We start from the raw sequence: 25,517 nt of genomic DNA, 5'->3' as shown, positions 1-25,517 counted from the left end.
TCTAACCCCAGAGTTTGGGGCCCTGTCTCTGGCCCATGAGGATGGAGGGCCTATCTCTAGAGGTTGGGGTGCCTGGTGGGGCAGGGAGGTGCCCATGCGTGTGTGTGGGGTGATTGGGTTTGAGGTGTGGGTGTCTTCCCTAATTTTTGCTCGGGGACTTGGTTGGTCTCAGGGGCAGTCAAGTCCCAAAAAAACTTTCATGATTCAAATAGGGCATGCAATTTTAAACAACTTTCCGATTTACTTTTATCACCAATTTTGCTTTGTTCTCTTGGTATTCTTAGTTAAAGGGACACTGAACCCAATTTTTTTCTTTTGTAATTCAGAAAGAGCATGCAATTTTAAGCAACTTTCTAATTTACTCCTATTATCAATTTTTCTTCGTTCTCTTGCTATCATTATTTGAAAAAGAAGGTATCTAAGCTTTTTTTTTTGTTTCAGTACTCTGGACAGCACTTTTTTATTGGTGGATGAATTTATCCACCAATCAGCAAGGACAACCCAGGTTGTTCACCAAAAATGGGCCGGCATCTAAACTTACATTCTTGCATTTCAAATAACGATACCAAGAGAATAAAGAAAATTTGATAATAGGAGTAAATTAGAAAGTTGCTTAAAATTTCATACTCAATCTGAATCACAAAAGAATTTTTTTGGGTACAGTGTCCCTTTAAAAGCTAAACCTCGGAGGTTCATATGCTAATTTCTTAGACCTTGAAGGCCGCCTCTAATCTGAAAGCATTTTGAAAGTTTTTCACCACTAGAGAGGTCATTAGTTCATGTGTTTCATGTGTTTCACATAGAAAACATTGAGCTCACGCACATGATTTTACCGAGGAGTGAGCACTGATTGGCTAAAATGCAAGTCTGTCAAATGAACTGAAATAAGGGGGCAGTCTGCAGAGGCTTAGATACAAGGTAATTACAGAGGTAAAATGTGTTTAACTGTTTGTTATGCAAATCTGTAGAATGGGTAATAAAAGGTATTATCTATCTTTAAAAAAAAAAAAAAAATTGGTGTTGACTGTGCCTTTAAACACACAGTAATATGCACATGACAGCATTTTATTCTTACAGTTTCATGTCCCTTTTAATAGTTGCCCTTATACATTAATATCATAATATGATTTGTGAAATATTAGTAAGTATATTCCCCAAAAAATGTTGTCCGTTATTTATTCATTGTCCGTTTTTGGAGATGTTGTATGGCTGCTTCCTGTGTATGTGAGCAACAGGCATGTTAATGCTAAAAATCTGACATTCTGTGCTTTATTTACTGTGTCTAGTTTAGGTTTTCTTTTAATATTTGAAATTTGAACTCAATAGATCATTACTGAGTAAAAACAATATCTAGTGAAAGTGGACATGTAGTTTAATGTATAACTCAGGTCTGTCTTAACTCAAACAAGCCACGTCAAATACAAAAAAGTGTTAATAGATCTGCTTTCTGGATATAAAATCATCTTTTATTGTGCCTTACTGTAATCGTGTAATAAAGACTTCAAATATGTTTATCCATCTTTCAATATTGCCAGAGGGGTAATGTTGCCTTATGTTGGATCTTTTTTTAACTGATTAACTTGAGCTGACGGAAAACGTTTTTTTCCAAGTGAGCATGTCGTCCAACACACATTATTAAGGTGTGTCTGTTACATGTGCGGACACCAGTATGTGGGTGGAAGAAGGCAATAAATAAGACTAAATATTCAGGGCATGTCAGAATAAGTTTTTATTTTAGTTACAAACAAATAAATAATACATAAATCCGAGCTGAAAGTCATTTTGCCTCTGCAGGACACAAATGAGAAGAGATATATTAGTGTGACACAAGTTCTATGTACTTAACTCACATAAACTATCATCTGTTTGTGCTGCTATTTCTTTTGCAGTTATGTAGTAGTTGAGTGTCTAAAGCATACAAATAATTTTGCTTTTCAGTCATTAATTTCCCCCCCCCCCCCCCAATTAAAGGGACAAATAAAGGGACAAATAACCCAATATATATATTTCATGATTCAGACAGAGCATGCAGTTTTAAACAACTTTCCAATTTACTTTTATCAAATTTTCTTTGTTTTTTGGTTATCATTTGTTGAGCAGTAATATATGACAGCAGATTTGCAACCATGTTATACATTAGCAAGAGCACTAGATGGCAGCACTATTTCCTGTTATGCAGTGCTTCATACATGTGCACGCTATTTATCTACAGTGCCCTCCAATATTAGTGGCACCCTTGGTAAATATGAGCAAAGATGCCAGGAAAAAAATTGTCTTTAACCTTTTGATCTTTTGTTCAAAAAATACACAAAATACTCTGCTCTCATGGATATCAAACAATTGCAAACACAACACAGGTCTATAAAAAAATATATATTTGTTCAATTTGATTTTCATGTCCCTTTAAGTTAATTTATTATTTAATTTTAAATTTCTGCCATTTTTTTCATGCAGTTCATTCCATAGTGTAATGTAGTTTGTATTCTTCACTTGAGTGCTGCAATATTATGCATATTGTGTGCTGAGCTATTTATTTATTATTCCACAAAGTTGTTTTTCTGACTTGTATGAAAGTTTACAGTGTTTCCAGAAGCTCAAAAATGGGCCATAATGTTACAAAATCCACTACATGTGGGCGATATCATCATGCTCCTCTGTAGCGTTACAAAATAAAGTGTCTGCTTTAAAGTCTAGTGTTTTTACTATCGAACACACGTGGTTTAAACCACAAAACCACAGATGGTTTACTATATTATAACATTTTACATATTTAATTTTTTATTATCCAGTAGTTTTGGTTAAAAAAAAAAAGAAGTGAACAAACATGAAATAGCAAATAATATGAAAAATAAAAGCCAACCTGTTATTGCTACGCAAATATTACATAAGTATAACAATGTGTACCAGAGACCATCTTACAGTCTGGTGAGCAGAAGTCTTGAGGTTTAAATAGGACTCGCATTGAGCTATACATTACTATATAACCGTTGTTGGACTGAATAATTGAAGGGATTGTGTCTAACAAAACAATGCCTAATACATCATTTCTCATTGTTTAAGGTCACATTTATTGCTAATTCCTTGAGGCAATTACTAGCATTTTTTTTTTTAAAGCAGTAGCGCAAAAACTTTCAGTATAAACGGAGTGTGGCATAGTCAGATATTCTAGAGAAATGAGTATCATATTGGTTATAAAGGAAATATTGTAATATATTGTATAGTAATTTGTGATATTTATATAGGTATATTAACACAACAAAATATTGCATAGGGTAAGCTTTTTAGTTAATTCTCCCTCTCATGCAGAGTTTAAGATCCATTTACAGGTGATGATGTTTACTGTAATTTATGTTGAAATCTTTTTATTGAAAAGTATTTTCCGTACATTAACAATAGTACATAGAAACAGTAAACTTCAAAATCAAAAAACAGAAATAACATAAAAGTACAAAATGTTTGAGTCAGTTGATATAAATACCTTTATAGTGATTCAAAGAAGTGTATTAATATTTTAGTTCCATAGATGATGAGGTTGGTGGGCATAAATATAAAGTGTGATATAGGTTACTTATGTGGGATTATGGGTAGTGGTGGGCCTCCCATTTAGCACCCAGTAAAACCAAACCCTGTCAACTGCGTCCTTATTATCTAGGATCCAGGATGCTGATTCATACATAGAATATGTTGCATTAATTTTATTTAGAATCTCCTGCCAGGTAAGGGATCCAGTTTTCCAGTATCTGGCTATACAGGATCTTGTAACGGTACACAAGATCTTAATAAATACGTTAATTGGTTTGTTGAAGTTAGGGAATCGGTCATGCAATAATACCTGGGCCTGTGTAAGTTGGATATTTACATCCAAGGTAGCGCTTATTAAAAGAGAGATTATCCCAGACATGTTTGACTTTGCCACATTCCCACCATAGATGCGAATATGTACCTAGAGTATTGCATCCTCTATAACATAATCTGCTCCCTGTAGGGGACATATGTGCCGTCTGAAGTGGGGTTAAGTACCAACGAAAGGTAGTTTTAAGTGCATTTTCCCTAAAGTCCGCACTTAGTAGTCCCCTATCTGTCTCACTAAATATATCGACCCATTTCTGCATGTCCATCTCCATTCCTAAATCCCTCTCCCAGTTTAAGATTAGCTGAGATTTAGCTTGTGTATGGGATGACTGTATAGCGGAATATAACCTCAAAATAGTATGTTTCGTTCTGTGGGAGCCTTACATATGATCTCTAGTGTTGTGGTGGTTTGAGATATAGCAGTCTTTTGAAATTCCCTGAGGGCAGATAATATTTGAAGATATAAGAACCAGTTTAATGTTAGAGGTGTAATTTTATCCTGTAACTGACTGAATGTTAAGATTCCATTGTTGCTCATTAGGTCCGCGACTCTACAAAGACCTTTATTACTCCATTTGTCTACTAGTAAGCGATATTCTTGAGGTAGAAGGTATCTAATTGGCATAGATCGGGAGCGTAGTGGTTTTAGCTTAGTTATTTTGGCAACTTTATTCCAAGATAAGAGAGTGGAGTCTAGAGTAGGAGGTTTGATCTGTTGTTTAATGGATGTATGTGACCCTTCGTGTATACTGTAATTTAAAGGGACATAAAACAAGTTAAGATAGAGAGAAAATAATATATGTACTTTTATTACTTTACCTGCAAATTTATATTGCAGTGCATTGCCATTAACCCTTTTTTTTTTAGTTTCTGAATTGTAAAGCTCTAACTCCCCCCACACAATTCCTTTTATGGCTGTATCTATGTTTATTGTTCTTTTAGTAGAATACCAAAGTGAATAGGAATTATCTGCTGGAGCATGCTTAGAAGCTGTGAACTTAGTTGAAATACAATGCCTGTGTCTAACTACTGATAAGAGGGGTGGAGTTAGCTGCTCCAGGCAGTTTAGATATGTAATTCATTTTGCTTATTTTTGAAAATTATTTTAAAATACTTTCCAGCAATTTTAAACATTTTTTATGCAAACTATTTTAAACGAATTAGCCCTTTTAGGATAGCCACAGATCTCAACCTGTTTTATGGGATTTTAATAAGTGTGCTGGGTTAGGGTGATGACATTTTTTTCAAAAAAAGTCTAGTAATATAAAATAATTAAGTGAGCCTCCACAAATGTATTCTTGCTGCTTATCCCTACCCTCTGCTGAAAGGATTATTTGATAATCAGGGAATAAAGGAGCAGTAACTGCATAAAAAAAATTGATAACAATTTTAAAAAAGCAAACTCTTGAAAATTCCATAATATTGATTTCATTTTATTTATGATTTTTCTTTTTTTATTATTATTCCTACTGTGATTTTAAATACAGGGTGTGAAATATACAGTGAGTGAATAAGCCAATACAAACGGTACTTATTGATTGATAACTTTGAGAAAATCAAAGGGACAACCCCTCTCTTGTGAAAACTAGAGTATTTACATGATGATTACAAAAATTACCTGTTATGAGATGGCAGTGGTGGGGGTATTTAGTTCCAGTGATTACCGCACAATAAAAAATAATATATATATATACCCTTTAAGACCATGTTTGGGATCATATTGCTTAAAAAAAAATATTAAGTGATACAAGTGCACTGAAAAGGACACAAGTCGGAAGTAAACTTTCATGGTTCATATAGAGCATGCAAGTTTTGAGATTTTCTTTCTATTTGCTTCTGTTATAAACTGAATTCTTTTGGTATTCTTTGTTGCAAAGCATACTTAGATAGGCTCAGGAGCAGCAATGCACTACTGGACCTCTCTGGTGATTGGTGGCTACAATTGTATGCCTCTTGCTATTGGTTTACAAGGTTTGTTCAGCTAGGCCCAGTAGTACTTTGCTTCTGTTCAGCTGACTTTGAGCTAGATTACAAGTGGAAGAGATATTACTGCTCCCACACGAGCATTAACATTGCTAGAGGTTAACTCTTTGTGTTGTCGGGTAGTGCTGGCATTACAAATTGAAAGTAAAAAGACTGCACTTGCACGAAACCCAATGCACGCAAAAAGTTAACCATAGGATATAACATTAACCCATTGAAATTAATGTAGCAGCAATGTTAATTTTTTTTTTAACACCTATACAGGCGCATTAACACCCATTGCAATAAGCCCGCTACTTTAATAACCTTTAAACTGCCACAACCCCTACCACAATCAAATCCTTTCACTATTAACCCCAAACTACCGCACCCACTTCGCAAACTACCCCCTAACCTATTAAATGCGTAACTGCCACAACACCCATCGCAAACTACCCCTTCTAACAGCTTACTCCCCAAAACACCTAACCTAACACCCCCTAAGTTATAAAAACTAAAAAATACTAGCATTACAGAAAACTTTACAAAAATAGAAAAACCAAACCAGTGCAAGCCCTATACTAAAGCTAAAGTCCCCTTAAAAAAGCCCCCCCCCCCCACCTAAACTCTATACTACAGCTGAAACCTACTCTAAAATTGCCTAAGGGCATTTGTCGGGCAGTGCCCTAGTTGAAGAGATTAGCTTGTTTGCATAAAGAAACCCTATACTAAAACCAACATAACCTAGTAAAATAAATCTTTAAAAAACCCTATTTAAAAAGGTGCCCTAAATGGTGCATCAGGGATTAAGCTCTTTTGTTGAAAAATAAAAAAGTAAAGGATTAAGGGGGAGGATGATGCACTAAATATGGTGGTCAAGTAATAGTCTCAGTCATAGACCCATACACTCAAACATACACTAAAGAAGAAGAGTGAGGGGGTGCCAGGGTATATGTAATCACTGAGTATAATCTTAAAGAGAGAAAATAGAAATATACCAATCAGCACACATTTTATTAAGCTCAGGATATTAAAAGGGGCTTAGCAGAATATGATCATATTGTGTGACTAGATCCCTATTTTAATTTAAATTTAAACAGGCAATTTTTTTGCAGCATAATTATGTCAATATTATTTGAGATGTTTATCCCAATCTTATTTGAACTATGTAAGTATATTTAGCAGACAGAAGTATATATAAATATGTTGGATGTGCACCAATACTTTTTTGTTGTTTTGTAATTGTTTTGGTCACTTTGGTAGCACTCCCACAACATGTGTGTTAAGATTAAACAGTCCTTTTGTGGTGTGCTTAACCAAAAAAAACCCCTTGTGATATTAAAAGGGGCTCATACTTAAAACATAACTTTTATTAATTATTACTTGGGTATTAAAAGTATATTGTACCAGCACAGTACTAAAATAAAAGCAATTTAAAAAAAGAAACAACATGTTCCCAGTTAACACTGTCTGTGACTCTGGTTAATGATACAAAAAGTATCTAATCCATCAAATCAAAAGGTATAGTCACTATCACTCATGAGCTGCAGTAATACAACTGTGGTCGGATATAGGAGCCCACTGTGGAGTATTCAGCAAATAAAAAGTTCCCTTGTGTATATAAAGACTATGGATTTTAGAGACACCTCAAAGGGGTGTAGTCAGGAAGTGGACTAATCGATATATACAGACGCTGCATAAGGCGAACACCTGGCATCTTTGAAAAAGCTCAGGCGAAATGTAGGTCAGGCATTCGCCTGTCTGTGTATCTCTGAGAGTTCATAATATTAATTGTGGTTTAATGTGGGTCCTTTCAGGACTTTATCACTTTCTGAGCCTATATGCAGTTGATATTGCCCCTAAGTTTTTGAATCAACTGTGTATATTTGCAGCGTCTGTATATATCGATAAGCCCACTTCCTGACTACACCCCTTTGAGGTGTCTCTAAAAACCATAGTCTTTATATACACGAGGGAACTTTTTATTCACTGAATACTCCACAGTGGGCTTCTTTATCCTACCACAGTTGTATTACTGCAGCTCATGAGTGATCGTGACTATACCTTTTGATTTGATAGATTAGATACTTTATGTATCATTAACCAGAGTTACAGACAGTGTTAACTGGGAACATTATGTTTCTTTTTAAATTGCTTTTATTTTAGTACTGTGCTGGTACAATATATTTTTAATTTCTAAGTAATAATTAATACATGTTATGTTTTGTATAACCCCCCTTTAATGTCCTCAGCTTAATTAAGTGTGTGCCGATTGGTATATTTCTATTTTCACTCTTTAAAATTATACTGAAAATAAAAAAAACCTATCCTAATAAAGATGCCCTTAAAAGGGCATCAATAAAGAGCTAAAAAATAAACTATTCTAAGATTTCTTGAAAAGGCACCAGTGATTAAGCTCTTTTGCTTAAAAAAAAAAAATAACCTAAAAAAACAGTGGCATCAAATCTACAGCTTAACAACAAAAGTTGGTACTCAACTTTGAATCCAGCTTCTTAGGGGGGCAGCTACGGGTCCATGGCAGCGCTCCTCTGGGGGTGTTTTCTTCTTCCATCCTTCTTCTTGTCTTCAATCTTCCATCTTCATGCTGTTACCGCAGCTCACTGAAGATTTATGCAAGGTCCCCCCTTATATAGGGGTGCCCTTGCATTTCTATTGGCTGATTTTTATTTTATTTTAAGTCCACTCAGTCAAAAGAATGAAAGCTTTTTCTAATGGCTGACTGGACTAAGGACAATTTTTAGAGTAGGTTTTAGTTGTTTTTTAAGGGACTTTAGTTTTAGTATAGGACTTGTACTGACACATTTCACATCCCTCTCCTGGTGCGTTCTCAAAGATATATTTTAGAGCAGAGCTTTCCAAACTTTTCATGTTGGGGACACACTTTTTAGACCTACATCATTTCGCGACACAGTAATTCAGTTGTACTAGCAAAAAGGAGGTTAAACTAACTTGTTTTAAGAGATATGGACACGTAAATACATTTAGTTATTATATAATTTATGTATAAGTAACAGTATGTATGTGCAAGAATTAAAAAAAGTTTAATAACACCAATAACTACTTACTATTTTAATGGGATGTATGAGGTTGATGGGATGAACACAATTTCTGAATATTTGGTGGAATATTAGATAAAGACACTCGCATTTCATCATCAAGCATTTTTAAGCTTCCACTTCCTATCCATATATCAAGACCAGGAGCAGCAATGCACTACTGGGAGCTAGCTGCAAAAAAACCCCCACTGACTTCTGTCTTCAGCCCAGCATTTAAGCTGCCAACTTCAGAGCTTGGTGAGTCCGATTGACTACTGCCCACACTGCAAACACACTGCTGTCCCACTCACTGACTACACGTGCAATCACAAGCCAATTAAGGAGACTACACGTGCAGTCAGGAGCCAATGTGCCGCCAATGGGAATTGTTTCAGTTCCCACTGAGCTGCGCCAATAGGTTAAGATGATCTGTGACCCTCAAGGTATCAATCACGTGTCAACCATGTGATATGAGTAGCAGGCAGGCGGAAAGTCAGAAACCAAAAAAAATATATTAAAAAAATTAGTGCTGAAGCAGGGACACACCTACACACTGCTGCCGACACACTAGTGTGTCCCGACACACAGTTTGGAAAGCACTGTTTTAGAGAATAGAATGTAATATATGTCTAGAAGGACTGAGATTCAATGCCAGCCTAGAGGACCAAATAGGTGGTGTTGGTCTTTGGGGCAATTTTTCTTTGTCATTCCTATAAGTTATGCAAGAAACAAACTCATTTATACATCCCTGCCTGATGTTTTATAAGGAATTCACTATAAATGTTAGCTACAGTTTTAATAGACTGTGTGTGTCTGTGTGTCTATATAGTGTTTTTAACTGTAAAATCACAGTTCTCTTTTTCGCTTTTCAGCAAGTAACTGGCAGAAGTTTTGGTGACAAAGACTTCAGAACTGGGCTGGAAAATGGAATCCTTCTGTGCGAGTAAGTCCAATTTATATGTACAAATATATATTTTTATGTTTTTTGTATATGGGTGTTGATGCAAATGTGCTACTTATGTAAGAACATCTCTAATGTTGATTAGTATCTTTCAAAGTGCTTAAACTGAACACATGCTGAATTATAAAACAGCTGGTTATAAACACATCTGTATTTTGTACATCTTTTTGTTATTACTACTGAACTCTTATATAGCCCGAGGAGATAACACTAATAATAATTATAATCACCGGCCTTGTGATCAGAGGCGTAACTAGAAACCACAGGGCCCAGGTGCAAGAATCTAAGAAGGTTCCCCCCCACCAAAAAAAAATATTTTTTTTTTACATTTAACACTGAAAAAAAAATGTGAATCAGATTACATGTCTACAAAAGGAGGTACCCTGTGCCCACAGTCTGTGAGATGGTCTGACCCCCCATTACTGTATATAGTGACACTGTTTAACCCACCAGTACTGTATTTTGTGAGTCAATGACACAGTCTTTAATCTGCCGGTGAGATGGCTGGCCTGACCCTACCTGCCCCAGTACTTTATAAAGTGACCACAGTAGTTTGTGACATGGTCCAGCCCCCCCGTACTGTATATAGTGGTACTGTATAAACTGACACTGTTTACCCCCCAATGCTGTAGTAACAAAGTCTGTAATTTGCTGGTTCCACAAACATATACACATCCATAAATACACACACAGTCACATACATACACACACACACACACACACACATGCATATAAATACATAAACACCAATGGGTAAAACAGAAACACTAACCCCTGTAGTCAGAGATACTAGTGAAGCATCATGTCACACTCACATGATATCAGTGCAGGCAGTGGCAGGTCAACGTTTTTTTATTGTAAATTTTTTTATTTTTTTTTATTTTTTTAAGCTGGGCCCCCAAGGGTGGGGACCCAGTCGCAATTGCGACCTCTGCACCCCCTGTAGTTTCGCCCCTGCTTGTGATCAACACCAGTAGAGGGGACTGTAAGCTAAAAGCTGAAGCAAAAGAAGGGGAGGTCTAGACTCCCAGCCTGTGATAGAAAGCCCTGCAGCTTTATGTGCATTTTCCAAAGACATGAAGGAAGCAGGTTTGAGAAGTTAAAGGGACATGAAACAGAATTTTTTTTTTGTGTGATTCAGATAGAGAATACAGTTTTAAACTACTTTCCAATTTGACATAGTGACATAGTGAGGTTGAAAAAAGACTGAAGTCCATCGAGTTCAACCTATACAAATATACAGTAAAATACTTACAAAAAGCTCCAGTTAAGCTTACATAATCCCACTAAAAGGTGACCCATTTAATACAAGCAATCATATCCAATTACTTTTATTATCTTATTTGCTTCATTCTCTTGATATCGTTTAATGAAGAAGCAGCAATGCACTACTGGGAGCTAGCTAACACACTGGGTGAGCCGATAACATGAGGCATATATGTGCAGCCACCAATCAGCAGCTCCTGATCCTATCTAGGTATCCTTTTCAACAAAGGATACTGAGAAAACAAAACAAATTAAATAATAGAAGTAAATTTGGAAAGTTGTTTAACATCACATGCCCTATCTGAATCATGAAGGAAAATATTTGGGCTTCATGTCCCTTTAAAGGTTGTCTCAGTATGATAAATATGGTCTAAGAAACTATGGAGAGAAAAATATATTTTGACGAGGGGGAAGAGGATACAAATGTAGTGTATAAGGATTAAGATATATTTAAAGTTTTGAAAAGCCACAAATTGCACTGGGAATCTGTTACCAGATGTGGATGTTGTAACTGATTAGAGACAGATACCAGCAACTAGAATTACAACTGAATGGAATTATAGGTGTGTTCTTGTCTGTAAAAAATAGCAGGGTGTGGAAGGTGGGTGGTTGACTACAGCAAATGTTTTTAGGGCACAGTGAAGGCCAGAAGTGTGACTGCTAGTGGTTACCGACCTTGTATAAGCAAGGTATTGTCTGTGTTATATAGCTTGTGTCCCGTAAAATAAAATCCATTGTATGTAAATACCTAATTTACCTACCTAATGCATTGGCCAATGGGATAGATTGTTCTTCTCTTTCAAAACATTTTATTTATGTATTTAATGTATTAATATTTCGATTTTTATTTTTATAGCACCTAGTAAATTGCCCCAAATCAGAGCATGAAACAATCATTTTGCCCCATTCCATGGCTCTGCTTGTTCATTCTGCATTTCTAAGCAGATTAGGTTGATGTGGGGGTTCTATAGAATTGGTCTATAGTTAAAGGGATATGAAACAATTTTTTTTCTTTTATGATTTAGACTGAGTATACAATTGTAAACAGCTTTCCAATTTACTTATTATTTAATTTGCTTCCTTCTCTTGTTATCTTTGCTGAAAGTTTTTTCTGTGAGAGCTCAGGAGCAGCCAAGAACCTAGGTTCTAGCTGCTGATTGGTGGTTGTGCATATATACCAATTGTCATTGGCTCACCCACGTGTTTAATTAGAATCCAATAGTGCATTGCTGCTCCTTCAACAAATGATACCAAGAGAATGAAGCAACTTTGATAAAACAAAATACAATTTTAAACAACTTTCCAGTTTATTTCTTTGTTCTACCTAAATCATGAAAGAAATATTTTGTGTTTCATGTCCCTTTTAATGATGTCATATTTGGTATTTCCAGCAAATTATGCAGTCTGTAACAACCCACCAGCAGAATGGAGATCAAAAGATGGACTAATGAAGGCACATGAGGGTTTATAAAGAGCTTCATCTTATCTTATTGATACATCACTTCTTGCATATGTATTACATTACTAAATATAAGGTAATAGGTAAATTACCTGATTTGTTAACAAGAACCAGTTGTGCAGAGTGAGCAGCAGGTAATGCTCAGGATAGCAGTAGAACAATCCCAGGAGTCAAAACCAGAAAATCAGTCTGAAATGTTGCATCAAAGTAGAAGGATAAGGCTGGTGTAGGGGTCAGGGCACAGTTCCAGTAAGTCCATCCTCAGGTAGCGCATCTTAGTAGAATGGTCAGACCGCGTAATCCAGAAACTTTACCAGGGTCAAGAGAAGGGCAACAGGTCAGAAACAAAAACGCTTTAGTCTCCATGCAAATAACCAAGCATTGAGGTGGTAAACACAAAGACCGTCAAATAATTTAAAAAATTGCCTGGAACATGCATAAGGCTATTCTAAGTTAAAAGTAACATTTAATATGGGTACTTGATGGGCCTTTTTGGTTCTTATCTACCGTCAAATTTTACATTTCTAGCACTGAATGGGAGTCTTAAATGACTTTTTAACACCTCCAATTCAGGCTTGGCGCCGGGAACAAGGCTAAGGTCACTTCCAGGTAAAGTGATATAAAAAGTGCCAAAGATAAACACACAGGCAAGTTAAGAATGCATGGTACAGACATCAGGGCATCCAGAAAGCCAACTGCACTAACCTGTTATTACTTAGTGTGGCCCCTGACTCTGACTGGCGCAACCTGTTATTACTTAGTGTGGCCCCTGACTCTGACTGGCGCAGACCCTCTTCAAGCAGCGTGGCACCGGTTCTGCACAGGTACCCAGTCTGCAGTAAGTATAGCGCATATCTGACCGTGCTTGGGAGCCTGATACTAAATGTTTTTATAAAATTGATTATGGGTGTTATCTGATCAGATAGGAGATAAGTATCACTTCCCTTACCCATAACCCCCAGTCATTCTCTTTGCCGTGATCATGGGAAGATGGCAAAGATGGTGTCTGAAGATTTTTTTAATCCTTTTATGGGTACTTTTCCCTACAAGCAAGGATTGGGGTCTAGCTGTGTCCATGTCAATCTCTTTAGTAAGAGTAATGGTGGCTATTAGCAGTTAGAAGACGGCGAGGTGGTCTTTGCTTAGGCTTCTAACATTATTGCTACCCCTATTATAGAAAGCCATGGTTTTCTATAGGTCCCTGGTAGAAATGGAGAAGCTGTCACACCTCAGAAAACAGCTCCTGCCTGACAGGGCAGGATCCACAGGTAAGTGCTTTCCCTTCTAGGTTTGAAGGTACCGGCACTATAGGGGTTAAATCCTTGTGGAAAGCATTTTAATCTGTTTTAGGGACACTGCTTATATGTGAAAAGAGGCATCCTATTTTAATGGGGCTCCGAGATGGAGAGTGTATGAAGTTACCGCTCCTCGGCATGTCCGGTTTTTGTCTTCTCTCTTCAGATCGGAGTTTGCCACGGCGAGTGTGGAGGTTGCAGTTTCCTCTGTCTACAGATGAGGATGATTCTTCAGTGGCTTCTGATGGGGAATTGTCATATTCTGATACTGTAGTTACCAATTCTGCAGATTCAGAGGAGATTAATTTCAGATTTAAGTTAGAACACCTTTGAGTTCTTTTGAAGGTGGTTCTTGCTACTTTGGAAGAATCTGACGCATCTGTTGCAGAGAATCCAAAGATGTCTAGTAAGCTTAATAGGGTATATGATGTACCCTCATCTGTGGAAGTATTTCCAGTTCCAGACCGTATGGGATATATTATAAATTAGGAATTAGATAAACCAGGGATTCCTTTTTCCCCGTCCCCTTTTTAAAAAAATATGTTTTTTGTTGCTAATGCTATTCATGATTCATGGACACAGTGCACAAGGTAGAGGGAGCTATCTCTACTCTGGCTAAGAGAACTAGTATTCCTATTGAAGATATTTGTTCTTTCAAGGTTCCCATGGATAAGAAGCTTGAGGCTTTTCTGAAGATGTACATTCATCGGGGATTACATTGGCAACCTGTTGCTAGTATTGCTACAATTGCAGGGGCAGCATCTTATTGGTGCGATGACTTATCTAATCTTATCCTAGAAGAGACTACTATAGAGTAGATCTAAGACAGGATCAAGGCTCTCAAGTTAGCCAATACCTTTATTTGTGATGCCAACATGCAAGTTCTTGGGCTGGGTGCTAAGATTTCTGGTTTTACTGTTTAAGCTTGCAGAGCGCTCTGGTTAAAATCTTGGTCTGCAGATGTTACATCCAAGTCCAAGCTTTTATCTCTGCCTTATAAGGGTAAAACCTTGTTTGGACCAGGTCTGGCAGAAATAATTTCTGACATTATAGTGGAAAGGGTTCTTTCCTACCTCAGGATAAAAATAATAGATATAGCTGAAGGACGCGTATTTTCATGTTCCTATTCACAGGGAACCAGTATCTAAGGTTTTCCTTCCACGACAAACATTTCTAGTTTGTTGCCCTTCCTTTTGGCCTTGCTACAGCTCCCAGAATTTTTACAAAGGTTCTGGGGGCTTTTCTGGCAGTGGTGAGGTCCCAGAGTATTGCTGTGGTGCCTTATCGAGAGTTCAAGCGCCATCTTTTCATCGAGAAATATACCATACCGGATGTTGTCTATTCTACGTTCCCACGGGTGGAAAGTGAATCTGGCAAAGAGTTACCTTGTTCCAGATACAAGGGTGTGTTCCTTGGGAGCAATCATAGATTCCCTGTCCATGAAGATTTTTCTGACTGATGTCAGAAAATCCAAACTTCATGTTTCTTGCTTTTCTCTTCAGTCTTTTTTTCCATCGGTGGCTCAATGCATGGAGGTGATAGGACTGATGGTTGCCTCCATGGACATCTGTTCCTTTTGCTCGGTTCCATCTGAGACCTCTGCAACTATGCATGCTCAGTCAGTGGAACGGGGACCACTCAGATCTCTTGCAGAAGATACATTTGGATTCCCCAACAAGTCTCTCTCTCGTGGTGGATTTCACAGGACCATCTGTCTCCTGATGCCTTCCTGGGTAATTGTGACCACGGACGCCATCCTGTTAGGCTGGGGAGCAGTTTTGGGGTTTCTTAAAAGCACAACGTCTGTGGACTCCAGATGAGTCGTCTCTTCCAAAAAACATCTTGGAGTTGAGAGCAATTTTATATGCTTTAATAGCTTAGCCTTAACTAGCTTTGGTCTGATTTATCAGATTTCAGTTGGACATCACCACCTTTGGTGGCCTACATCAACCACCAGGGAGGAACTCTGAGTTCCTTGGCAATGAAGGAGGTGACTTGCATTCTCCACTGGGCGGAGTCTTGCGATTGCTATCTCTCTGCCATCCACATACCAGGTGTGGACAACTGGGAGGCGGATTTTCTGAGCAGGCAGATTTTCTGAGCAGGCAGACTTTTCATCCCATAGAGTGAACTCCCCACCCAGAGGTTTTCACAATGATAACTCTCAGGTGGGGATTCCGGAGTTGGATCTGATGGCATCTTGTCAAAACACCAAGCTTCCAAAGTACGGTTCAAGGTCAAGAGATCCTCAAGCCGTTCTGATAGATGCTCTAGCGGTTCCTTGGAGCTTTAATCTAGCATACCTGTTTCCTCCGTTTGCGTTGCATCCACAAGTAATTGCTCGCATTTAACAGGAGAGGGCTTCTGTGATTCTAATAGCTCCTGCATGGCCTCGCAGGATCTGGTTTGCAGATCTGGTGACAATGTCATCTCTTCTGCCGTGGAGGTTACCTTTCAGGAAGGACCTTCTAATTCAGGGTCCCTTTCTTCATACAAATCTGTTTCCTCTGAAGCTGACTGCTTGTTGAACGTCTAAGTTTTGCTAGACGTGGCTTCTCTAAGAAAGTCATAGATACTATGTTTTAGGCTCGTAAACCAGTTACTCGCAGGATTTACCATAGGGTATGGTGTAAATACCTTAAGTGGTGTGATGCAAAGGGTTTTTCTTGGAACAAAGTGAGGGTTCCTCAAATTTTGGCTTTTCTTCAAGAGGGCCTGGAGAAGGGTTTGTCAGTCAGTACTTTGAATGGTCAGATTTCTGCACTGTCTATTCTTCTGCATAAACGTCTGGCAGTTCTGCCGGATGTTCAGTCTTTTGTTCAGGCCTTGGTCAGAATCAGGCCTGTGTTTAAATCTGTTGCTCCTCCTTGGAGCCTTAACCTTGTTCTTAAAATTTTGCAGCAGGCTCCGTTTGAGCTGATGCATTCTATTAATATTAAATCACTATCTTGGAAGGTTTTGTTTCTTCTTGCTATTTCTTCTGCTCGCAGAGTTTCCAAACTTTCGGCTCTGCATTGTGATTCCCCTTAACTTATTTTTTCATGCTGATAAGGCAGGCCTTCATACTAAGCTGGGGTTTCTCCCTAAGGTAGTGTCGGATCGCAATATTAATCTGGAAATTGTTGTTCCCTCTTTTTGTCCTAACCCTTCTTCCCAGAAGGAAGGTCTTTTGCATAACTGGGATGTTGTGCGTGCTCTTAAATTTTTTCTTCAAGCAACTAAAGTTTTTCGGCAGACTTCTGCACTGTTTGTTGTTTTCTCTGGTAAGCGTAGGGGTCAGAAGGCCACTTTTACCACTCTTTCTCTCTGGTTGAGAAGTGTTATCCGTTTAGCTTATGAGACAGCTGGACAGCAGCCTCCTTACAGAATTACGGCTCATTCCACTAGAGCTGTTTCATTTTCATAGGCTTTCAAAAATGTAAGGCAACCATATGGTCCTCCATACATATTTTTTCCAAATTCTATAAATTTGATACTTTTGCCTCAGCTTAGGCTTCTTTTGGGAGAAAAGTTCTTCAAGCGGTGGTTCCTTTAGTTTAGGTCTGCCTGTCTTGTTCTCCCTCCCTATTCATTCTGTGTCCTCTACGTGGGTATTGGTTCCCACTAGTAATTAGAATATTTCGTGGACTCTCCATGCCATTGGAAAGAAAGCAAAATTTATGCTTACCTGATAAATTTCTTTCCGGGCATTGAGAGTCCACGACCCGCCCTTATTCTATTTAAGACGGCAGTTTTTTTGTATAGTCCTCAGGCACCTCTATACCCTTGTGTTATCTTCTTTTTCTGTTTCTCTTTGGCCGAACGACTGGGGGTTATGGGTAAGGGAAGTGATACTTAATAGCTCTGCTGGGGTGCTCTTTGTCTCCTCCTGCTGGCCAGGAGTGAATATCCCACTAGTAATTAAAATGTTTCATGGACTCTCCATGCCTGGAAATAAATAAATTTATCGGGTAAGCATAAATTTTGTTTTTCTAACTCCTGGAAGTTAGAGATTCTGACAACTATTAGCGTCTTTATGCAGCTGACTGAGCTTCATGCCCCTTTAAGGTTTTACAATGGCCTTGTCATTCCCAGGACTTGAATATTATTAAAAATCTATGGATTTATCTCAAATATGCAGTGCATGCAAGACAACCTAAGAATATTTATGAACTAGAAGTATTCTGTAAGGGCGAATAGGGAAATATTTCTAAAGTAGGAAGAAAAGGATTGTTAGCTGGTTGCAAAGAATTTTCAGAGGCTGTCATTTCTGCCAAAGAAACTGATTAGAAGGGACCCTAAACTATTCCACATGCTACATTTGCTGTTCTATTTTGTTGTAGATGTTAAATTCAGCAGAATAGTAAATGACTTTACTTTTGTTCACTGCAGAGTTTGTAACCATCTTTTATTTAGAAAATGAATAAAATGATGCTATTTTGTCAGGGGCACCCAAACCTATGCATACAACTTTATCTGTAATCTCATCTTGTGTTCTAGCCGTTAGTGTCTTGGTCTTTACCCTTTGCTAAAATACATTTGTGCCACTTCATCCTCATCAGAGGAATGTGATGTATCCCCAAAAATCTCAAATCTTATGCAGAAACATGTTCTAATCCTGACAAAAGTTTCAGTTGCCCTCTTTGCCTGGCCAGGTCATATGATCTGACCTTTGTAGGCTGTCTGGCGCTGCTCATCACAGGAATTGCAAGTTATTCAGGCACCAAGACAGGAGTCCATCTTCCTATTTGTCTTAAGTAACATTGAAAATAATAAAAAATAAGTTTGCAACCAGCACCACACTCTGCTAGGTCCTAGAAAGAACTATACACGTACAGTCACACACGCACAGCTAGTTTTTACCCTTACTGGGTAAAGATTATTGTAACTATATTATCACCCATGTATGTTGCCGCAGAGCATAGAGGGGACATGATGATGAAACACCAAGATAAAATAATTGCAAGTGGTTTGATTTATCCCAATGAGTTTCAATCATATAAACAAAGCCAGGACATAATATATGGAAACCTATTATATTGTACAGACACTACTAATGTGAGAGTTCAATGTTTCTCAGTTCCTGACGTTTTTTTTAATAAGATTCCTTTTGACATTAAAGGGACATGAAACCCAAATTTTTTCTTTTTTGATTCAGATAGAGAATACAATTTTAAACAACTTTTCAGTTTACTTCTATTTAATTTGCTTCCATCTCTTGTTATCCTTTGCTGAAAGGTTTATCTAGGTAAGCTCAGAAGCAGCAAAGAACCTATGTTCTAGCTGCTGATTGGTGGCTGCAGATATATACTGATTGTCATTGGCTCACTCATGTGTTCAGTTAGAAACCAGTAGTACATTGCTGCTCCTTCAACAAATGATACCAAGTGAACAAAGCAAATGTGATAATAGAAGTAAACTGGAAAGTTGTTTAAAATGCTATGTTCTACCTAAATGATGAAATACATTTTTTGGGTTTCATGTCCCTTTAAGAACTGATCTGTAATTTTATACTAATTTACTTATTGCTGGCTTTATCTTTTTTATATCACTTGCTAATGAAAGCTGTAGTCTGCTGTGATTAACTAATGTAGGTTTCTTATTGAGAGGCCCATAGGAACTGATATTAATTTACTTCAACACAGAACATTTGTGTGGATTTTATTTTGTGTAATTGAGATCTAAGGATATAACTACTATGGAAAATTGTGGTGATTTGAAAAACCATGCTTTTTATTTAGTTTATAAATAGCCACAAACGTTGATGGTTAATTAGGTTGAGCTTTTTATAGTTTACAGTATAAACCAGTGTCCCCTAAAGGGGATAATAAAATGTATTTTCTCTTATACTTGTAAGTAATCATATTTAAGTATTAGTTGGGTAGATTGTATTTTCCATTCTTGGAGCATGAAGATACTAACGCTGGCTTAGCTACCCGTTTCGCAATTGTAAAGCTACTCCTAGAACTTATCTGAGCCAAGGCAAACACATTAAACCAGTCCTGTTATCTGTAACTGAGGTGTAGAGATGAGACAAAGATTAATCTATATGGTCCAAAGCACCTAAAGATACACCCTTCACATTTTGTAATTTGCACAAATGATTTATTTCTAAACATACTTTGTACTAAACAAAGAGGAGAGGATAGATTATTTGTAGAAGACTAGTTCATCATCCTTTTTTCTTTGGTGCCTTCTAGACAGCAGGTCACAAATGAGCGGCATAGTACAGGTGTTTTGTTTCCTACTAATTGTATGCAAGGGGGTTAAAGGGACATTCCAGTCAAAATTTAAATGCACATAGATGAATGACATCTTTGAATAGAAACATATTTGCAATATACATGCATTGCCAAAAATGCTTCTAGTAAAAGTTATTACTGTTTAAGTGTTAACATCTGTCTGACCATGTGAAGTATAGCTATATACTCTTAGTACACCAGCATTTTAAATACTGCAGCTGCTCAGATTGTCAGTGGCACTTGTATCATATCAGCAATTAACAAATTGATTCATTACCAGATGATGCAAGCACCGTAGGCACTCTCGGCAAGTGCTGTGTTTAAAATGCTGGTACACATTGCATACATTAATACACATTTGAAGCAGCTATAGCTTTTATTAGAAGCATTTTTGTTAATACATGTATATTACAAAATTGCTTCTACTTTCTAATTTACTCCTATTATCATTTTCTCTTGTAAGGTGTATCCAGTCCACGGATCATCCATTACTTGTGGGATATTCTCATTCCCAACAGGAAGTTGCAAGAGGACACCCACAGCAGAGCTGTTATATAGCTCCTCCCCTAACTGCCATATCCAGTCATTCTCTTGCAACTCTCAACACGCATGGAGGTAGTAAGAGAGTGGTGAAATATAGTTTTTTATCTTCAATCAAAAGTTTGTTATTTTAAATGGTACCGGAGTTCTTCTATTTTATCCCAGGCATTAAATAGAAGAAGAATCTGCCTGAGTTTTCTATGATCTTAGCAGGTTGTAACTAAGATCCATTGCTGTTCTCACATATGTCTGAGGAGAGAGGTAACTTCAGCAGGAGAATGGCGTGCAGGTTACTCTGCTATGAGGTATGTGCAGTTACAATTTTTTCTAGAAATGGAAAATGCTAGAAAATGCTGCTGATACCGGATTAATGTAAGTTAAGCCTGAATACAGTGATTTAATAGCAACTGGTATCATGCTTACTCTCAGGGGTAATACCCTTATAAAATTGCAATATAAAATGTTTGCTGGCATGTTTAATCGTTTTTATATATGCTTTGGTGATAAAACTTTATTGGGGCCTAGTTTTTTCCACATGGCTGGCTTAAATTTTGCCTAGAAACAGTTTCCTGAGGCTTTCCACTGTTGTAGTATAAAAGTTACAGTTACAGTTGTTGCAGTTAAAATTTCAAACTGTGACATCCAGCTTCCCTCAGGAGTCCCCTGTATGCTATAGGACATCTCTAAAGGGCTCAAAGGCTTTCCAAAGTCATTTATTGGGGAAGGTAGGGCCACAGCAGGCTGTGGCAGTTTGTTGTGTCCGTTAAAAATCGTTTTTTTGATCCGTTTTTTGAATTAAGGGGTTAATCATCCATTTGCAAGTGGGTGCAATGCTTTATTAGCTTATTATACACACTGTAAACATTTTGTTTGATTTACTGCCTTTTTTCACTGTTTTTCAAATTTTGACAAAATTTGTTTCTCTTAAAGGCACAGTACCGTTTTTTATATTTGCTTGTTAACTTGATTTAAAGTGTTTTCCAAGCTTGCTAGTCTCATTGCTAGTCTGTGCAAACATGTCTGACATAGAGGAAACTCCTTGTTCATTATGTTTAAAAGCCATGGTGGAACCCCCTCTTAGAATGTGTACCAAATGTACTGATTTCACTTTAAGCAATAAAGATCATATTCTGTCTTTAAAAAAATTTATCACCAGAGGAATCTGACGAGGGGGAAGTTATGCCGACTAACTCTCCCCACGTGTCAGATCCTTTGACTCCCGCTCAAATGGCCAAGTACATCTAGGGCGCCCATAGCGATTACTTTACAAGACATGGCGGCAGTCATGGATAATACACTTTCAGCGGTATTAACCAGACTACCTGAATTTAGAGGTAAGCGAGATAGCTCTGGGTTAGACGAAATGCAGAGCATACTGACGCTTTAAGAACCATGTCTGATACTGCCTCACAATATGCAGAAGCTGAGGAAGGAGAGACTCACTCTTGCCACCTATCAGCTATCCATATCCCAGGTGTAGAGAACTGGGAGGCGTATTTTTAAGTCGTCAGACTTTTCATCCGGGAGAGTGGGAACTCCATCCGGAGGTGTTTGCACAATTGATTCATCGTTGGGGCAAACAAGAACTGGATCTCATGGCGTCTCGCTAGAACGCCAAGCTTCCTTGTTACGGATCCAGGTCCAGGGATCCCAAGGCGACGCTAATAGATGCTCTAGCAGCGCCCTGGTCTTTCAACCTGGCTTATATGTTTCCACCGTTTCCTCTGCTCCCTCGACTGATTGCCAAGGTCAAGCAGGAGAGAGCATCAGTGATTTTGATAGCGCCTGCGTGGCCATGCAGGACCTGGTATGCAGATCTGGTGGACATGTCATCCTTTCCACCATGGACTCTGCCTCTGAGACAGGACCTTCTACTTTAGGGTCCTTTCAACCATCCAAATCTAATTTCTCTGAGACTGACTGCCTGGAGATTGAACGCTTGATTTTATCAAAGCGTGGCTTCTCCGAGTCAGTCATTGATACCTTAATACAGGCACGAAAGCCTGTCACCAGGAAAATTTACCATAAAATATGGCGTACATATCTTTATTGGTGTGAATCCAAGGGTTAGGATTCCCAGGATATTATCTTTGGAAAAAGGATTGTCACCTAGTTCCTTAAAAGGACAGTTTTCTGCTCTGTCTATTCTTTTGCACAAGCGTCTGGCAGATGTTCCAGATGTTCAGGCATTTTGTCAGGCTTTGGTTAGAATCAAGCCTGTGTTTAAACCTGTTGGTCCCCCATGGAGCTTAAATTTGGTTCTTAAGGTTCTTCAAGGAGTTCCGTTTGAACCTCTTCATTCCATCAAACTTTTATCTTGGAAAGTTCTGTTTTTGGTAGCTATTTCCTCGGCTCGTAGAGTCTCCGAGTTATCTGCTTTACAATTTGATTCTCCTTATCTGATCTTCCATACGGATAAGGTAGTCCTGCGTACCAAACCTGGGTTTTTACCTAAGGTGGTATCTAACAAGAATATCAATCAAGAGATTGTTGTTCCATCCTTGTGTCCTAATCCTTCTTCAAAGAAGGAACGTCTATTACACAATCTGGACGTGGTTTGTGCTTTAAAGTTTTACTTACAAGCTACTAAATCTTTTTGTCAAACATCTGCTTTGTTTGTTGTCTACTCTGGACAGAGGAGAGGTCAAAAGGCTTCGGCAACATCTCCTTTCTTTTTGGCTAAGAAGCATAATCCGCTTAGCCTATGAGACTGCTGGCCAGCAGCCTCCTGAAAGGATTACAGCTCATTCTACTAGAGCTGTGGCTTCCACTTGGGCCTTTAAAAATGAGGCTTCTGTTGAACAGATTTGCAAGGCGGCGACTTGGTCTTCGCTTCATACTTTTTCAAAATTCTACAAATTTGATAGTTTTGCTTCTTCGGAGGCTATTTTTGGGAGAAAGGTTTTACAGGCAGTGGTACCTTCCGTTTAAGTACCTGCCTTGTCCCTCCCTTCATCCGTGTACTTTAGCTTTGGTATTGGTATCCCACAAGTAATGGATGATCCGTGGACTGGATACACCTTACAAGAGAAAACACAATTTATGCTTACCTGATAAATTTATTTCTCTTGTGGTGTATCCAGTCCACGGCCCGCCCTGTCATTTTAAGGCAGGTAATTTTTTCATTTAAACTACAGTCACCACTGCACCCTATGGTTTCTCCTTTCTCTGCGTGTTTTCGGTCGAATGACTGGATATGGCAGTTAGGGGAGGAGCTATATAACAGCTCTGCTGTGGGTGTCCTCTTGCAACTTCCTGTTGGGAATGAGAATATCCCACAAGTAATGGATGATCCGTGGACTGGATACACCACAAGAGAAATTAATTTATCAGGTAAGCATAAATTGTTTTTTCTTCATTCTCTTGGTAACTTTATTTGAAAAAGCAGGAATGTAAGCTTAGGAATCAGCCCATTTTTGGTTCAGCACCTGGGTAGCCCTGCTAATTGGTGGCTAAATATAATTGCATAATGTAACATAAATGTATTTAAAAATTTGTGCAATAAAACTTTTTTAATATTAGCTAATTTTATTTTAAAGTGATTGTAAAGTTGAGCCTTGTTGAGCACTTCTGTCGGTAGCATGTGTGTAATGTAGTTAAATTGCTAATCACTGTGTGATTAGAGAGAGGTCCCACCCGCTCTTTACTTTACTTATGAGTTAGTACATTGTGCACATGTACAAGTCTCTGCTCTCCACTCTCCTGGATGAATAGTAACTTGCGCATGTGCTGTTGATTGAGGGGGCAGATTTGCTTCACTCTTGGTCGCCTAACGGTCTGGATTTCAAAAGAGTTACAACAAAATTGTCATAAAATTAAAAAAAAAACTGATATGGAGCCGGGTGGAATATGAGACACTCAGATTTACATGAAACAGCAATGATAACAGCATGCTGTTTTTACAAATGGCTCAACTTTACAGTCCCTTCAATATTGGCTAATATTTTAGCCGGGTGGTCAATTAAATCATCTGGGTGGTTCTGGGGAGAACACTGAGCAGAAAGTATTAGAATTAATTGTTTGCTTTGTAAATGCTGGGCAAAAAATATTAGTAACTTTTCTGAAGATTTAAATATGTGATAGAGGTCATGGCAGAAGCTAGATGATATTTAGGTTCATTTGTTCATCTGGGCAAAAACAGCTGAGCTAGAGGGCTAGGAAGAAACAAATAGTAGGAAGATTGTTTTGAACCCAGTAAAAAGCTTGAGTGGGTAAGAAACTTTATTTTTGTAAAAACGTTAATACACCTAGCACAATGGATGACATAAAATGATTTACATGTTAATGGCAGGATGCAGTTGTCCTGATTCATTTTCTGATTGACAGAACTTGTTGCAAAGTCTCTCTACTCGTTTTATCAGCACTTGATCTCGATCTGAAAATTATTTTTATTAGATTAAAGAGAAATCCTCTACGAAAACCCTGATAGTTAGAATGTGCTTCAGATCTGCCCATGTTCTTATTACTCAGTGGTATTGTAACAGATACTGATAATAATCTCAATGCACCCTTACACCTTTCCAAACATTTAACTGCTAGATTGTATGTAATAGTCTATGTACGAATCCTGGTTGACCAAATACACTGCAATATCTGAGTGTCACTGCAGGGCCTTGTAGAACATTCACCCAGTCATCCTACACCAGTGATTATCAACTTTTCTCCAACATAGGTGTGTCCGGTCCACGGCGTCATCCTTACTTGTGGGATATTCTCTTCCCCAACAGGAAATGGCAAAGAGCCCAGCAAAGCTGGTCACATGATCCCTCCTAGGCTCCGCCTACCCCAGTCATTCTCTTTGCCGTTGTACAGGCAACATCTCCACGGAGATGGCTTAGAGTTTTTTAGTGTTTAACTGTAGTTTTTATTATTCAATCAAGAGTTTGTTATTTTAAAATAGTGCTG

General features: G+C 38.0%; 1 protein-coding gene across 7 annotated transcripts in view; it reads left to right on the top strand.

Moving 5' to 3' along the window:
- LIMCH1 (LIM and calponin homology domains 1) overlaps nucleotides 1-25,517 on the top strand; it is a 655,781-nt gene that overhangs the window by 187,543 nt on the left and 442,721 nt on the right. For all 7 annotated transcript variants that reach the window (XM_053704014.1, XM_053704012.1, XM_053704013.1 and 4 more), the window contains exon 2: nucleotides 9,743-9,813. In XM_053704014.1, coding sequence (XP_053559989.1) covers nucleotides 9,743-9,813 — 71 coding nt within the window. The remainder of the gene's footprint in view (nucleotides 1-9,742; nucleotides 9,814-25,517) is intronic.

This window comes from Bombina bombina, chromosome 2, assembly GCF_027579735.1.
Source record: "Bombina bombina isolate aBomBom1 chromosome 2, aBomBom1.pri, whole genome shotgun sequence".
In the NCBI taxonomy this organism is placed as follows: Eukaryota; Metazoa; Chordata; class Amphibia; order Anura; family Bombinatoridae; genus Bombina; species Bombina bombina.
This window is presented reverse-complemented; position numbering and strand designations above follow the sequence as displayed.